The 15,768-nt window shown below is 39.3% G+C and overlaps 2 protein-coding genes across 5 annotated transcripts in view; one reads left to right on the top strand and one right to left on the bottom strand.

The window, feature by feature from the left end:
- Positions 1-2,670: 2,670 nt before the first annotated feature.
- On the top strand, positions 2,671-5,263 carry csf3a (colony stimulating factor 3 (granulocyte) a). Of its 3 annotated transcripts, none has more exons than XM_026178888.2 (5): positions 2,671-3,069; positions 3,597-3,769; positions 4,268-4,375; positions 4,469-4,615; positions 4,706-5,263. In XM_026178888.2, the coding sequence occupies exons 1-5, from the start codon at positions 3,054-3,056 to the stop codon at positions 4,895-4,897; spliced, it is 636 nt and encodes a 211-aa protein (XP_026034673.1). In that variant the 5' UTR covers positions 2,671-3,053; the 3' UTR covers positions 4,898-5,263. The 3 variants fall into 3 exon arrangements, with proteins under 3 accessions (XP_026034673.1, XP_026034674.1, XP_080161296.1); XM_026178889.2 differs by lacking the exon at positions 2,671-3,069 and adding an exon at positions 3,091-3,225; XM_080305170.1 differs by lacking the exon at positions 2,671-3,069 and adding an exon at positions 3,185-3,229.
- Positions 5,264-5,661: 398 nt separating this feature from the next.
- med24 (mediator complex subunit 24) overlaps positions 5,662-15,768 on the bottom strand; it is a 12,106-nt gene continuing 1,999 nt past the window's right edge. The window contains exons 8-26 of one of the 2 annotated variants that reach the window (XM_026178884.2): positions 15,594-15,744; positions 15,304-15,417; positions 14,974-15,027; positions 14,772-14,854; positions 14,208-14,294; positions 13,882-13,993; positions 13,475-13,617; positions 13,288-13,325; positions 13,095-13,177; positions 12,107-12,285; positions 11,688-11,787; positions 11,023-11,198; positions 10,605-10,869; positions 9,903-10,084; positions 9,721-9,814; positions 9,499-9,598; positions 8,548-8,628; positions 6,718-6,866; positions 5,662-5,973 (exon numbers count right to left, since the gene is read on the bottom strand). In XM_026178884.2, the coding sequence (XP_026034669.1) occupies positions 5,857-5,973; positions 6,718-6,866; positions 8,548-8,628; positions 9,499-9,598; positions 9,721-9,814; positions 9,903-10,084; positions 10,605-10,869; positions 11,023-11,198; positions 11,688-11,787; positions 12,107-12,285; positions 13,095-13,177; positions 13,288-13,325; positions 13,475-13,617; positions 13,882-13,993; positions 14,208-14,294; positions 14,772-14,854; positions 14,974-15,027; positions 15,304-15,417; positions 15,594-15,744 (2,308 nt within the window). In that variant the 3' untranslated portion in view covers positions 5,662-5,856. The remainder of the gene's footprint in view (positions 5,974-6,717; positions 6,867-8,547; positions 8,629-9,498; positions 9,599-9,720; positions 9,815-9,902; positions 10,085-10,604; positions 10,870-11,022; positions 11,199-11,687; positions 11,788-12,106; positions 12,286-13,094; positions 13,178-13,287; positions 13,326-13,474; positions 13,618-13,881; positions 13,994-14,207; positions 14,295-14,771; positions 14,855-14,973; positions 15,028-15,303; positions 15,418-15,593; positions 15,745-15,768) is intronic. The other variant, XM_026178885.2, reaches the window with a different exon arrangement.

The raw sequence follows: 15,768 nt of genomic DNA, 5'->3' as shown, positions 1-15,768 counted from the left end.
AATAAGACTAAAATATTAAGAAAACCCCTTTCCTTTAATTCCTTTAACTATTTGTACATTTTATGGTAATCGTGCCCTTTAATCATTTTCTGGAGGGGTTTCAAGGCATTTAAGGTAGAACTATCTGTTTCATGTCTTCACATGCCAATTAAAATTCCATCTTAACCGCCACAGTATGTCCAGATTCATCCGTGGATCCAGCGTTTACATTAAGAGCTGAGCATTTGTCAACATAATTCAAAGTTCACCATACCACAAGGCTTTCAGGCACAACTGACATATTATACAAAGTGTAATCAACTCATGCATCAGGTATCTATCCTCTTCCACTACGCAGGGCACGACTGTTCAACCCTTCTCTGCTTAGCCCAGTGCAGGGCCAGCACATTGTTCCTCTGTTACAACCAAATCATGTTTCCAACAAGGTCGCTGCTGGGCCGTAGAGAGAGATTACAGCAGTGAATGAATGCCTCCTTTCACGGAGAGGAATGATTGGAGATCAGAGCAGTGTAGATTTCAGGGATCAGATTTGACAGCTTTATTTCACAACCCATCAAGCATGGCCACATATCAGAGCTACACCGACTGATCAAGTGCCTCATGTTCGAGCGGGAAGAGAACCGATCCTATCGACGGCTACAAAGGAGACACAGGACTGACCTGCGAGGTGATTACACTCTGATTATGATGTTTAGACATGTTTCCAAGTCACACCTGATAACCAAGGCAATGAAACTGACCAATAATTTTACGTTTTATTGTCTGATTGTGCAAACAACAGTCTGCAGTAAGGATACAGGAAGTATGACTTTAAACATGACTTAACATAAAATCTTGTGATAGAGCTGAAATGTACATGAGGGAACTATCTCACACATGCCTTGCTACATCAAATCTTAATGATTCATGAGTTGTAATAATGTTCCCGCCTTTTTTGTGGTCAGGTCTGCAGAACATGTAATAGACTAAAACCCAAGCCAGTAATGACTTGAAATGAATTCCTAATGCTGTAATCATGATTAATTCAGAAGAACTTCATCATCATGCCATGATGACTTCAGAGGAAGTGGTGACCAGATCCACCTTTAGCACTCTTAAATAAAGGATAAACAACATGTATTTACGGAACAGGTTGGCAATAAAACAAACAAACAAACAAAAAACCCTAAAATAATACATGATACAATTAAAACTCACATAAAAGCCTTCTACCACCTGAGGAACATTTCCAGACACCCATCAGACTATGCAGATGAAACCCTCAGTCCTTTCTTCATCACTTTCTGGCTCGACTCCTGCACTGGTGTGTTGTTAGGTCTGCTTAATAAAGCCCCAGAGAGACTGTAGTGTGTTCAGAACTCAGCTGACAGACTTCTTACCCTCTCTCAGTCCTGGTAACTTCTGCAACCCACCCATGTACACCTCCACTGGCTCCCAGTCAACTCCAGTGTCTCCTATAAAATCCTTCTCTTCACCTGCAACTCCCAGATGCTACATGACCCCCAGCACTTACTGGACCTTCTCCTCCTCCACACCCCATCATGTAAATATCACTACTTAGGGACATGTACAGTTGAAATAGCTTGTAAAATAAATAAATAAATAATAAAAAAGAAGAAAAAACGATGAGATATATATGATTATTATAATTAGATAGATCACACACTGGAATTAAGTGCATTAAATTCCATAACTGTAGCCTTTAATGTGGAGAACGTATTGAATCGTGATATTTTCTTTTAATATATTACCGATGCATGGCAAGTGTTCAATACATATACTAAGACGAGCCCACCAGGGGGGACTGTTGTATCTGTTGTAAGCCTTTTCGCTTCTTCTCTGCAGACGAGGCAAAATCCGGTGATGTCACTAACGCCAAATCAGTGGGCAGCTGTGTGAATGACAAGAGGAAAAACTTTGATCATCCTAAATACCGCAACAGCAACCACAGTAAATAAATAAATAAAAATCTAAAAACAACGTTTACAGTGTGGGGGTGCAGCTACGTGTGACTTCATCTCTTGACAGATTAGGCAGCTACTTTTCGGCTGCTCCCTTATTGACAGGGGAGCTGTTTGATCCTGGGATGAGATGTCACATGTTTCAGTCTATTAATAGATTTTTTTTTTAAAGGTACGTCATCAGATGACTCAATGGACTAACAGGCAAAATGACGACTGACAACATTAGAAAACTAAAGAACACTTTCAGCCCAAAAATCCAGTGTTTCAAAAGGCAATAATTCACTGACTTCTTTTTCATTTCCGTTTCCTTCTTTCTGTCCTTTATATTTTACTATATGACAGTTTTGCACAATCTGTAGGACGACAGTAATTAAGGAAATTTCACTTCCTAAAACGTAATTCTGGAATTGTATGACTTAACTGTCAAATTTCTTTCTTCTTTCTTTCTTTAAAAAAAATATTTTGTTACAATAAATAAGTAAATGAATAAATAAATAAATAAAAATCAGGTCCATCCATTTAACAAATTTCATTACGACTTTTTGAATTTACTTTTTAATTATTACTGTTATTAATATTATTTATTTATTTAGATTTATTTCATATTGTGTCCGTTTTTCAATTTAGTTATTTTATATTTGAATGTGACTCAAACATTTTTCATATTTTTTAAAACAAGTGTTTTATTTATTTATTTTTTGTTTTATTTTGTTCCTAAATGTATTATTATTATTATTGTTAATAATATTAATAATAGTAATAATAATACTTATTATTATTATTATTGTTATTATTATTGTTATTATTGTTATTGCTAAAATGCTAAAAATGCTTAAAAAAAACAAAAAAACATTTTTTTTTACTGTGAACTTGATTAAATTACTACTCACTTATTGGGACCAACAATTTGTATTTATTTATTTATTTTTTTTAAAGTGCAAACGTTTACATTTTTAATGGAAACACCATCGGATGAGTAATTGGGGGAATTTCCTCCAAACGGTCCAGCTTTACATATATAAGCGTACCATAAATCATTGATGGTGTTCACTAGAGGTCAATACTTTAAGGCATTTCCTAGCAGAGGCCATGCACATTCTGACTGGTGAGTAGTGAGGCAATCCTTACAGAATACTGATTTCTCCTCTCTGCTGATCGTCCCCAGAGAGCGAAAACACTCTGTAGAGTCTGTAGAGGAAGCTACAAGAAAAATTCAAAGGATCAGCCTTTGGACAAGCAGTCATCTCTGACTGATAGAAAGGCAGGTTTGTTTTAGACGCACCAGATGTTTTGATTCATTAATAGGGCTTTTATTCTGTGTTAACATCTGGTGCTTTTTAAAACATCTGCTCGGGCTTTCTTTTCCACCATGCTGATCTACTGCAGTTACTTTTGGCTCAAGCTTCACATTACACGGGCTGTTCTCAACTGCTGCACATATTTAGCCCCAAGGGGGGACATGCCCAAATCTGCAGCAGAGAGGACCGGTTGAGAGGAGGCTTTGTTCTGCCTTTTGTTCTCTGCCTCCACACAGCATACTGGATGAATATCGGGGTTGTTTCTATGTTACGCCGCTGATGCCTTGTTTGTTTGTTTTTTAATTTTTGTTTTGTTTGCTTCTCCTTTTTGCAGTTTTCGCTATTTCTTGCTACATGGCCACGTTCGCCCTCAGCGCACCTCTGCCGGAAAGAAGCGCACTTGTTGAAGGTCCGGAATTTCAAAAGATTGTACAGAACTGCAAGCAGTTGACAGAGAAGATCCTTCTCTCGATCCCCGAAACACACAAATCCTGCATTAAGACGGAGGTGAGACACACTAATGCAGTATTTCTTTAAAGCTTCTGCGTCATGACTTGTGTTTGATAATGTGCTGTCAGCGTAAGGAGCCTGCGCGGTCGAGCCTGCAGTCAGCGGCGTTTGTATCTGAAATGCGTTTATGTAGCTGTAATGACTGATATGAACAGTCTCTGGAAAAGAAACAGCACATGTCTGTCAATGTTTTTTTGTTTTTAGATGACAGGCAACTGAGTTATCAACATCTGGCATGTTTTTCGTTGTTTTTACACAGCTGGATTTTACTTGAGTATTTCTGAAACCACAAATAAAAGTCTCTTAATGACTCAGCATCTTGTAAGAACACAGGACAAATATTTCTGGTCTAGTTTTTAGGATGTGACATTTTAGTGCATTAATTTAACGATCTGCTGTTGCCTTCACTGCCCCCCACCCTCCAACTGGTGTTTGCTTTGGAATTCCTCGCTGCTATACATCCTTAACCATTTGATGTTATTTCTTTTATCGTAGACTCTGCAGCTGAACTCCACAGATAATGCGCAGTTTGAGATCATGAGGTCCAGGCTTGGCATCCCCTCTGCTCCTCATATCAAAGCCCTGTCAGAAAACGTCACTTTGGTAAGCATTCTTTGAGAGTGAACTGTCATCATGCTTTGAGAGTCTAAAAGCAGACACGATGACCAGTTTGTTTTTCTCTCTCTCTTCCATAAGGAGGACGGTTTGAGACAGCTCTATGAGGGTCTGCAGACGTACCGGGCCTTGCTGAGCTCCCTCAAAAACTACCCCAGGCTGGCAAACAAAGATAGAGTCACCGAGCTAATGGCTGATGTACGAGACCTCGCCATTCAGATCAAAGAGGTAGAATTTTTGCAGCCAGTCTGACAAATTGTTTTTGCATGTTGCATCTTCTTAATGCTTAAAATCATTTTCTTTGTTTTGCTTTTTTAGATGTTAAAAATTGTCCATCCACAAGGTTCACCACACCCCACCAAACCCTCCGCGCCCTTAAATCTACCAGCAGATTATGAATTTCAGGTGGCAGCACACCTGACTCTGGTGGACCTCCAGTCTTACATTCAGGACCTGGTCCGCTTCCTCAGGACTCTGGACCGCAGCACAGAGGTGGAGACAGAGTCCTGACCAAAAAGTGTCACACTTTGCTTTTGGCTCATGTCCAAAATGTACGTTATGGTATTTATTGATCTGTGAAAGCATTATTTATTTTTGTATTTGCATTTCATATTTATATATTTATTAACAGAACTGGACTGGACTATTTATTTTCACAGGTTAAAACTAAGGAAATGTTAACACAATTGACTAATGCTCTGTAAAGCAGTACATTAAGGTATTTGACAGTTGATTTAAGGTGTTGGTGGCACGTTAATCCATACCAACAGCAGAACATGAGTAAAATTGTATATTTTTGTATTATTTTTATTTAAATTATAATAATAATGTCTGTATTTTCTTATTTTTTAATAAAAAAAAACATTTTCTGAAAAACATTTGTACCTCTTTGTGAAAAAACATGCATAATTATACAAAACAATAAAATGAAACCTGAACTTCCAGTGAAGTTACTACTCTAATAGAGAAGTGCAACAAAGGGTGAAATAAGGACTTTGCTGTCATTATTTCCGCTACTGAACCAGACGGATGTCCTTTAAGAAGTGTTGCAAGCGGTGTATGACTGTGACAAGAGATGACCCACAGTGCCTTGTGTATGGTGTCATGTGTTGGGCTGGCTAGCATGTGATCATTCTGACTCAAGGGACAACAACGACAGCGGCCACACATCATGTTACTGAAACTCAAAAAACACAGAGGTGCCATTTCACCATGATGTGTCACAAAAACTCACAAAACAAATGCAACCAATAAACACAGGCAAGCAAAAAAGATTTGTCTGATTTCTTTATTTATTCCAAAATTATTTACAAGCGTGAAAAAAAATATATAAAAGAATATCAAAACAATGTGAGTCCAGAGCTCTTGCAAACTGTTTTCAGCCCTCCGCTGGGCTTTTGTTGCCCACCAACAGAAGATAAATCCGTCGATGCCTCGATTTATTTCGGAGGTAAATTTAAACCCGAGCCTCACAGAGCAGAGATGGCTTTGGCAGCTACACGTCTCCCCAGCGGCAGAGTCAGGTCAGTGATTGCAAGCACAACTTTAGGTTTGGCCAGAGCGGGCAGCTTCACCAACTCGTAAACCTAAATGTGCAGAAGAAAAAAGAAAAGTAACTGTTATTCTGAGAGGCGGTATTTCCCAAGAAACAGTAAGAATTTTATTGTGTTGCTCAAGGCTAATTGTCATTCTTTTTTGAGTGGGTGTGTTCCTGACCCTTGATCTGGTTTTCATGGGACACTTATTGTAAAATGTAACTAGAACAAAAGAAAAGAATTAAGAAATACTTTTTCTCAGAACTAGAAAAAGATGTTCCACTAAATCAGCTAAGTTGCCTCTGTCTTGCCTGTCAGTGCGCCCCAGGATGGCTGTGGCTACAATGTAGCTTGCCATCACCAGTGTGTGAATGGGTGGATGACTGAATGTGTAAAGTGCTTTGGGGTCCTTAGGGACTAGTAAAGCGCTATACAAATACAGGCCATTTACCATTTTTTGTCCATTACTATTTTTTTCTCCTTTCTGTTATCAATTCTGGTTTGTTCTTGGCATTTTATTCCATTTCAAACTCTGCACATGTTTTGAAAATGTGGCAACCCTAACATTTCGAAGCTTGTAGGAGTGATTAATATCTCTTGCAAATGCAAGAAGCATCTGTGCTATGACCTTCAGACTCCCTCTTGATCTTATCAGAACACTCAGTCTTTAAAGGCAGTAGAACACTTGTAAGCAGGATTCCTGAACCCTTCCCGATAATATCTAAAGAAGCAGTCATCCTTCTCCCTCCTTTATCTCCACCTGTCTGGCCTCTCCCCTCACAGCTCATAACTCACCATTGTAAAAGGCATGAACTGCAGGATGCTCCCACGGCTTCCCTGCTCCAGACACTCAACACACTCCTCCATGAAGCTCTGCACAAACTGGGTGTGAGGTCCAGCCATCTTTGAGCCAAGGATGGAGGAAATGAGGAGAAAAAGGTTGGCTAAAAGAAAGAGAACAGATGGTAAGTACTATCCTGCTGAATTATTTTATATCCCAAATCAAATCATCCCCAATATCAACACCACTGACAAGATGAGTAGTAGCTGCAGGGCACTGTTGGGCACTGACATTGTCGTGTTTATCGTTTGGCCCGTGAAAGTTTGGATGATAACCCTTTTTTGTGCCTTTTTAATAACACCACAGTGGATTTTCAGCCAAATAATCTGAAATACTTGACTGGAAAGAAGACTTTCACTTTGAATTTAAAGAGCTTAACACAAGTAGTGCATTAAACATTTAGGAATGACATCCATTTTAATATATGGTGCCCCATTTTCAGGTGCTCAAAAGTAATTGGACAAACTAACATAAAGTTAACTATACTGATTGCCGCAAGCGCCTTCAATTGCCGCTTATTAGTGGGTCTCTCTGCAGTGCTCACTTGGGTTGACTGACTTGGCCGCTGAAGAATATCCCGCTTCTTTGCCTCGAGAAACTCTTGGGCTGTTTTTTTTCAGCATGCTTTGGGTCATTATCCATTTGCATCGTGAAATGCTGACTAATCAGTTTTGCAGACTTTGGCTGATTCTGAGAGACAGCACAGCCCCATGCATTTAACACTTCATCCTGCTACTTCCATCAGCAGTCACACCATCAACAAATTTTCCATTGACGAAGGTGTCTCTTGATGGTAGACCTTTAAATGCTACGCCTACATCCTCAATGTGTTTTTGATGTGGTTATATGCTTAAAGGAAATAATTCTGTGATCACGCACTTTTGTTTTCTTCTGTGGTCTTTAACACTGTTTGGTTTTGCTGAGTTGACCACTTCATGCTTTTTTTTTTTTTTTCCACCATCTCTCTAAGTTTTATTTTGATTTCCGTTAGTCTAATGAAAGTCTTCTCTGCTTGCATCTCTTTGGACTTCATTGTGAAAGCTCCAGTGATAAGACAAATACAAGTTCAACGCATGGAATCAACTACAGATATTATAAACTGTTAGTGTGTCATGATATAAAGAGGAAACAGGCCTCACCTAGTCATGAATCTGCTTTTCAGTAAATATCCAATTATTTCCAAGCCTCAGAAAATGGGCATTATGAATAAAAATGGTTGCAACTCCTAAGCAGTTGATGTAATACTTTTGTTAAACTTAAATGAAAGCTTAAAGCTTTTGCACTTTAATTACAACGTTTTGGTCTAAAATCTATTGTGTTGTTTTGCAGAGGCAAAAAAAAGGTTCTTTCTAATATATATATATATTTTTAAATCATGCAAATTTTAAAAAGTCACATTCATATAACATATAGCATTCTTGCTAACTTTAAACATGCAAAATATAATTCTCAGTAATGTCAGACATTTCTTTTAGCGTGACTTTGATTGAAAAAAAACAAACAAACATCACACTAAAATTCACTTTACATGAAAATAATGAGTGTCTTAGCTCTGTGTTTGGCCTTGCAAACATATTCAAGGGCTGGATGAGGTCCCATTGGGCCTTCAGAATTGGAGATCTTGTGGCTTTAATCACAGCAACATACCAGCCTCTCCAGTTTCACATCAAATCGTTTCCCTGATTAGTTAATTCAGGATTTTTCTTGAATTTGTTCATCGTAATTTAGACATTTCTATGAAAGAAATGGGGATGAGAGAAAAGAGATGCTGGCAAGATTCTCACCCAGGACTCGGTTGAGGGGGTCCCTCATGTTGACAGTGTGGAGCTGTGAGGCAGATAGAGAGCTGCTCATAGACCGGTCTCCTGCAGGAAGACAAGGAAGATGTGATGGATGAGTTGACAAGTTTCATTTTCGTTCTACTAATTTAGTCATTCGAGGAAATTTTATGCTCCCCCCCAAAAAACAAACAAAAAAAAAACATTTAAAAATCTAGAGGATATGAAAAAGGAAGTTATGGATCCGTTGACGGTTGGTTTCCACTGCAATCTTACATCATAATCATAATTCCTGGAATAAGACATTTCAATGATACTAAAAATGAAAAGATGATTTTTTTTTTAACAAAATAAATTAATTCTGATTTTTTTTCTTAACATGGGAAATAAATGTTTCTTTCTCCTTGCGCTAAAAGATGTATTTTATTCATAATAAAATTTTAAAAAGTCTATAAAGTGAGGCATCCGGCATTGATGAACGGTTTCTAAATGATTGACTTTATGTAGCAAGAAAACCAGTGTCACTTTCAGTCTTAACATCAAAGCATTTTTTTCCCTAAGTCATGCAACACTGAAGTTTGACATCCTGTGTGGGGGTTTCTGTGTAAAACTAAACAAGGGAAAATTTCCATAGCAGTTAATATAAATGCTCATTACTTTAAGTCATGTGAATAGCAGGGTGAAAGGGGTATGCTAACTGCACAATCGCTCAAAGCAAGAAGCACTGGATGGCAGCGTTCAAGTTAGAACCTGCTGGCAGCCAATGCACTTGAAGGATAATTAATGAGGAGGAAGACCAGTTCACAAAGCATTTAAGTGCTTACTAGAAGTAACTTGCTGTTACAGTTCTGAAACTCTCTGGTATTACCACCATTATCATCCCCAGCTCAGACATCTGTAAACCACAGGCTTTATCATTTGACGGTGTATTCAAATCCAGGCACAAAGGGGCCTAACCTGGACTGGAAAGGGCTACAGGTTCATCCTCGTTGGAGCTGAGCAGCCGCATGAGTTTAGATGGTTGAGTGTCATCCAAGGGAAAGAGGCTGTTGTAGTCCTGCAGGGAATAATAAAGGAATCATGTCAGTATTTTTACACTCAAACACGTCCTCTTACAGAAAACACGTTCTCCTAATTTTACCAAGTTTTAAAATTTTTATTTTTAAAGAGCTTCTTTACCTCAATATCTTCTCTCTGCCTTTTGCGCTGGCGAGCTGAGAAAGAACCTTTGTGGTGAGAGGAGTAAGAGCTGAGTGCGCACCACACAGACAGCCTGAGGGGACATCCAGAGACAAAAGTCAAAACCGGAAGTCAAAAACGCCACAGCGACTGCTGCCCTTAGGGTATTAAGCTTCTCTTACTTGGCCAGTGCCTTTCCAGGTGGGTCTGCCAGGCTGCGCCAGTGGGCGGAGTCTGTGAGTAGATTGGGCAGTATGGTACCTAGCAGCGTGAGGGTGATCTGCTGGGTGTCCAAGCAGAAGATGCTGTAGAGTAACTCTACCACTCGATTGGCCCACTCCTGCCGTGTCTCCTTTAACAGTTCCTGTGTTAAGAAACAGTTTCATGTTTTCAAAAACTGGACATTGATTTGAATAAAATGAGATTAGTGACCATTAGTGCAACGGAATAATGTCAACAGTGTTTTATGCACAAATGTTTGCACAACCGACAACACGGACTCCTACGAACACTATTTAAGGTCAATGACGTGCAAAGAAACCGCTACAGGCTTGGGTAAAAAACAAGTACATAAATACATCACATATTCGTCAACATTTTATGAGGAAATTAATGCATGCAAAGCTTTTCTTTATCTAATGTAACCACATTGGTTTCACTAACGTCTTTGCTCTGGCTCGATGTTCTCACTTTTTCTGCTTAAATTTCAAAATTTAACTACGTTTCTGGCTAACGGTTGCTCAAGTAAAATTGTAACACATCAAGGAAGCCAATAAAGAAAATCTTCAAGTTAAAAAATAAATAAATAAAAATCATTCGCCTTTAAAGATCGATAGTGTTGCCGATGGTCACTGCATAAACCATCAGACCTTTTATCCGCGTACCTTGACCAGATTGTTAGTGAACCAGAAGACACCTCCCATGTTGAGAAGACTCTCGAACAGATGCAGAGCTCGGCTGTCCACCCAGCCTTTACGCAGCACTGCCTGGAACTGTTTGCTGAGGGCCGTATGGATGGGTTCTTTGGGTGGCAGCAGGTTGCGGTAGGGGATCGGCTCCTGGCCCTCCACTGGGGACCGCAGGGTGGCACCCGTCTGTTGGAAGACATCGGCGCACATGTGCTCCATGATGGAGCTCATTATGATCACGCTGGTGAGATTGTGGAAGAAAATGATGTTACTTTTAACTCGGGTGATGAGAGACGGAGAATCAAACTGAATCCAGAACAAGGAAATTTCTCAGAATTTGTAAAATATAAAGTCGGTGGGTGCTGGTGTGGATGTGCTCTTTATGCGTTTGTACCGTTCATTGTAAAACTGCAGAGTGTTCTCCCCATAAAGTGGCGTTACAAGCTGCCGGATCATAGTCTGGGGCTTCTCCCTCTCATCTCTTCCAAGCATCCGGACATGGGCTACCAACCATGCAACCGCACAGATGGCCATGCTGCACACTTTGCCCTTGATATTGTCAGTAATCTTCTACGCTTGCAATGGCAGCACCCAGGAAAGAGGAAGGATGTGATTAGCAGAATGAAGAGAAGGAAGGGTTAGAGACGGTCAAATTCTGACTAAAATGGGCATCCTCCCACTTTGCATTAGAAAACAAAGTTGAAAGGAATAGGGAAGAAGCGACAAGTTGGCTACACCTATTAGACGTCACTAATGATGCGCGTTTTCACAGCTTTTTTTTTACTCAAGTAGTCTCGACATATTCAGTGGAAAATGTCAAGTCATGACTCAACGAAATACAAGGGTGGGAAGGGTTGAAACCTGAAAATCATATGAGATACTTAGTCAAAGGAGCTTGCAAAGAAAAGCATCTGGACTTCTTTAAGACGCTTTTCTTTGCTAGCACCTTTGACTACGATCACCTGGATGACTGAGAACCTTCACAGACATGAGATACTTAGGAAACCACAAGAAATCTTTATTACCCACAGGAAGGAAAAATAGTGAAGCTAGACAAACCTGGACCGCCTCTACAGAAAGCACACCATTCTCCCATGCATTCAAGACTTCCAGTATGGCCGCTGGAATGCTAAGGCAGATCTCATGCCATTTCACCTGCCTGTCACAAGGTTAGGAAAAAAAACCCACATTCAGAGCATTGCTGGCCACGTTTAAGACATTTCTAAACACTAAATAAGTGCAAGTTAAAATCAGAAACATTTATGTCAAACAAAAATACAGTACAGTAAAAAACTGTGCTCTTTTACGTCTATCGTAATTGTTATTCAGGCATGTAAATGAAGTTCAGGGTGTTAAGCAACTTCATGACGGGGTTGAGTATGCCACCATCTAAAGAAAAGATCTAAAGTTAATTACCGCAGCAATGCCAGGCAACATCTGCACTGACTGTAAATGATTCATTTACAGATTTCACTCACACTAGTTTCATCTCTGATGAGTTGTTCAGCAGGGTCACTAGGCTCTCCACTTTCCCAGGCTCGGGTCTGAAGCAGGGGTTTTCTGGGTTCAGAGTCTTGCCCTCTTCAGGCATACATGTCTGCAGCCATGTTTCGAAGAAGGGCGTCTCTCCTGAAGGACTGGGGTCTGATAGGATCACCTGGACAAAAGTCAGCTGATCACAATCTGCTCAAAAAGACAGTATCTCTACTGTTTATTATTTTGAGGTGACCACCACATTTTTCTCCCTTTTTAACGCTAGCGAAGACCTTTATAGAATATTTTAATATGCAAAAAAGCCTTGTTGCTTAATACAGATGCAAAGTAAGTCTGTCCACAATTAACATAGTTAAGACTTGAATTTTCAACGACATAAAACTAATTTTTACATCGCAGGGCCACATACAGCCTACCAGAGAAATCCCCTTTCTGTCAGCATAAAGAAGTTTAACTACACATTTAACTCCTGAGATCTCTTAATAAAAGAAAAAGGAAAAATTCTCTTTTTAAAAAAAATATTTTGTCAAGATAAAGAAATGTTGCAGTTGTAAATTAAAGAAATTCTAAAATTAAATTAAATTTAAAACTCTTTGGGCTTAAATTGTAAGAGATGTGTAAAATGACATTGGAATTGTTGGCAGCTCTGTGTAATTATTGCCCTGTAAGTATAAAAGCTTTCGTTAATTCACAAAAACTGTTTTTTTAAACAGTGGATTCACTGTAAAATTATATATAAATAAAGTAATTTCTATAGTATGCAGTGAAAAAAACATTTCATACACATCTATTACCTAATTATAACAGTGCAGTATGAATGACGATGGGCAATGTCTTTATCAGTAGTAAAAGTTTTAAAACTTGTGAAAACAGAAAGTCTTCTGTTACATTTTCCAAAGCCGTCCAGCGAGCTGCAATAAAGCCATTCCTGGGCTGTTTTTGTGCACTTGAACTTTGTCAAACTGAACTAACCTCAGATCCATATGTCTGCACCACGTGGCAGAGCATGAGGAAGGAGATGTCGAAGAGCAGAGCCCGTACAGACGCAGACTTGGCTAACGGAAAGGAGGAGAACATCCACAGTGTTAGTATCCCACTGAAAGATCGTGTGAATGAAAGAAGAAATTCCCTATTCGGAACATGCCACTCTTGTATTTGAACTCACATCCTTCCCCGCTGATGTGCTTGGGAAACTCATTAAGCCTGGAACAAAACAGGGGGATGAAACATTACACAGTAACACACGAAAACTTCACGTTCAAGATGACGTTGCACATAATCTCCCAACACTTGAACATTGCCGGTCTTACAAAGTTCTTGTTACTAAAAGTTCAAAAGCGTAATTTACTCACTTAATGAACTTCCGGGCAAAGGATTTGAGTTTCCCAGTGGCTGCTGCTGCAGCCAGGAGCAGATCTAGGCTCTTCCCAGACAACATGTGGCCAAGAACACCGAGCAGACCCTCAGGAGACTTAGAGTGGTCTGCATCTACTGTCTAATGAACAAAGATGGAAAACTTATACTCGTATTTTTAAAAAACAAACAAACACTAAGCTGTTGTAATGTTGTGACCTTTAAAACACATTGATTCTGATATTTTCAGACATTAGGTCTCATTGGTTGTGGATCACTTTTACAATCATATACATGATTCTCTGAACCTTCTTTGGCACTTCTGTCAATGGCCAACACTACATCTGCATTTTGATATAATTTAATTAAAAACATGCACAATTCAAACATGGTTATGGGGTGCTACCTTGAGAATATTGGTAACAGTGGGCTCCGCCCTCAGGATGAGGCCTGGGTTAGGCTGGATGTTAGCATTTTCTGCAGTCTTTAGCCTGGGGGCGAACTCCCTGTCCTCGGTCCTGAATCAAATTTGCAGGGGGAGAAGGATAAAAAGGGACGGGGAAGAGGATGGGGATAGGATGGAGGTGTTGGGGGAAATGACATGAATATAGTGGATAAAATTCCATTCTCATTTCTCATCAATATAATTAAAATTTTTAAAAAGAAATATAGGTAATCTTTGTCCTAAAATATCCATAATCGCATGTTTTCTGATAGCAGAGAAACCCATACCGCTTTGATGTGAGGTTAACTGTATTTGAATCCGACAGCAGCCCGAGTTTATTACACTCTGTCAGGAGCATTCCAAGGCAATCACAGCTACGTAAAGAAGCAAAAGGGAAAAAAATTTAAAAAATTGGAACATCATTGAACTTGGTATATACAGGTAAACATAAACAGCTATACTATTAGAATACAAGATGGTAAATGGAAGATGGGTAATAATTCTAATAATAGCCGCTTTAACAATGTCACAGACGGCAGCACCTGAATATAAAAGATATTTAATTACTGCCATTTCAGTTCAACTCAATTATATAATGTCAAATCACAAAAACAGTCACCTCACGGTGCTTTATATTATAAGGTAAAGACCCCTGCAGTAATACAGAGAAACCCTAACAATCAGATGACCTCCTATGGGCAAGCACTTGGCGACACTGGGAAGGAAAAACTCCCATTTAACAGGAAGAAGCCTACGGCAGAACCAGGCTTAGTAGCTATAGCTGCTTGTGTTATCTATATAATCTTATTATGAGATCAGGGGCATCTCCAGTGACATTTACGAACACTTACTTGCATCTCTGATCTGCTTTGTCCAGGAGTGGCGTAAGCTTAAGTAAGTACTGAAATGCTATGTTCACATCCTCCATGAAATCCTGGGAAAAACGTTTGCAACGATTGAAAGTGACAAAGACAGTTTATGACATTACACACCCAGCGCTCAATATCTAGGTGTTAACTTCCAATACAAAGATCAGTCAGGCATTTACTTTACCTGTCCTCTGTCACTCTGAGGATATTTCTTTAGTCGGAGTAGAACTTGTGGGATCTGAGATTAAGAAATCACAAGTTAATTTCATCTGATTTCTGTGAAGGGTAGACAGTAATATTACTACCAAATCAGTTTCATGCAGACAGCTCAGAGGGGAGATTTAAAAATCACCGCACAAAATTTTGCACACTATTCCTTCTCTAAACTACAATAAAAATCCACAACAAACAGAGTCAAGGAAGCAGGCAATGATATAAACAAAAAGTAAAAGCAGCAAAAGGCAGACAAAAAGACAACAGAAGACCAAGTTTTCCTCGTTGAAGTGGATCTAACCTTAAGGAAAGTAAAAGCAGTCCATTTAAGCTCCTCTGTGCCCTCTGGTGACTCAATGAGGCCAGTGAAGCAAGCTTTCCATATCTCCAGGACAAAAAGGGGAGCAGGGATTCTCTGATGGGAATAGAAAGATTCCATTTGCATCACACAAAACCTCACCAGGAAAGGCTGCGTAATACTTTGGCCAAAAGCTGAACATTTTCTTTTTTGTGTGTAATGAAATTCCTTTGTCTTATAAAATCTGACAGTCTAAATTTTTACAGTTTTTTTTTCCACAGCTTAGTATTCACCTGCATTCTTTTGATCATCATTAACTGCTCCACCAGTGGCTGTATCTCTCCTGTCAAATTCATAGTGCCTTCCAGCATGATGAAGGCATGAACTGATGGAAAAGAGGCATAAACTGGAGGGTCACTCTGCTCAGACAGCATCAGGGGAATACTGAAGAAGAGAGTGAAGAAATCG

The sequence above is a fragment of the Astatotilapia calliptera genome, chromosome 8, assembly GCF_964374335.1.
Source record: "Astatotilapia calliptera chromosome 8, fAstCal68.1, whole genome shotgun sequence".
Lineage (NCBI taxonomy): Eukaryota > Metazoa > Chordata > Actinopteri > Cichliformes > Cichlidae > Astatotilapia > Astatotilapia calliptera.
The sequence above is the reverse complement of the archived record's forward strand: the minus strand, read 5'-3'. Positions and strand labels throughout refer to the sequence as shown.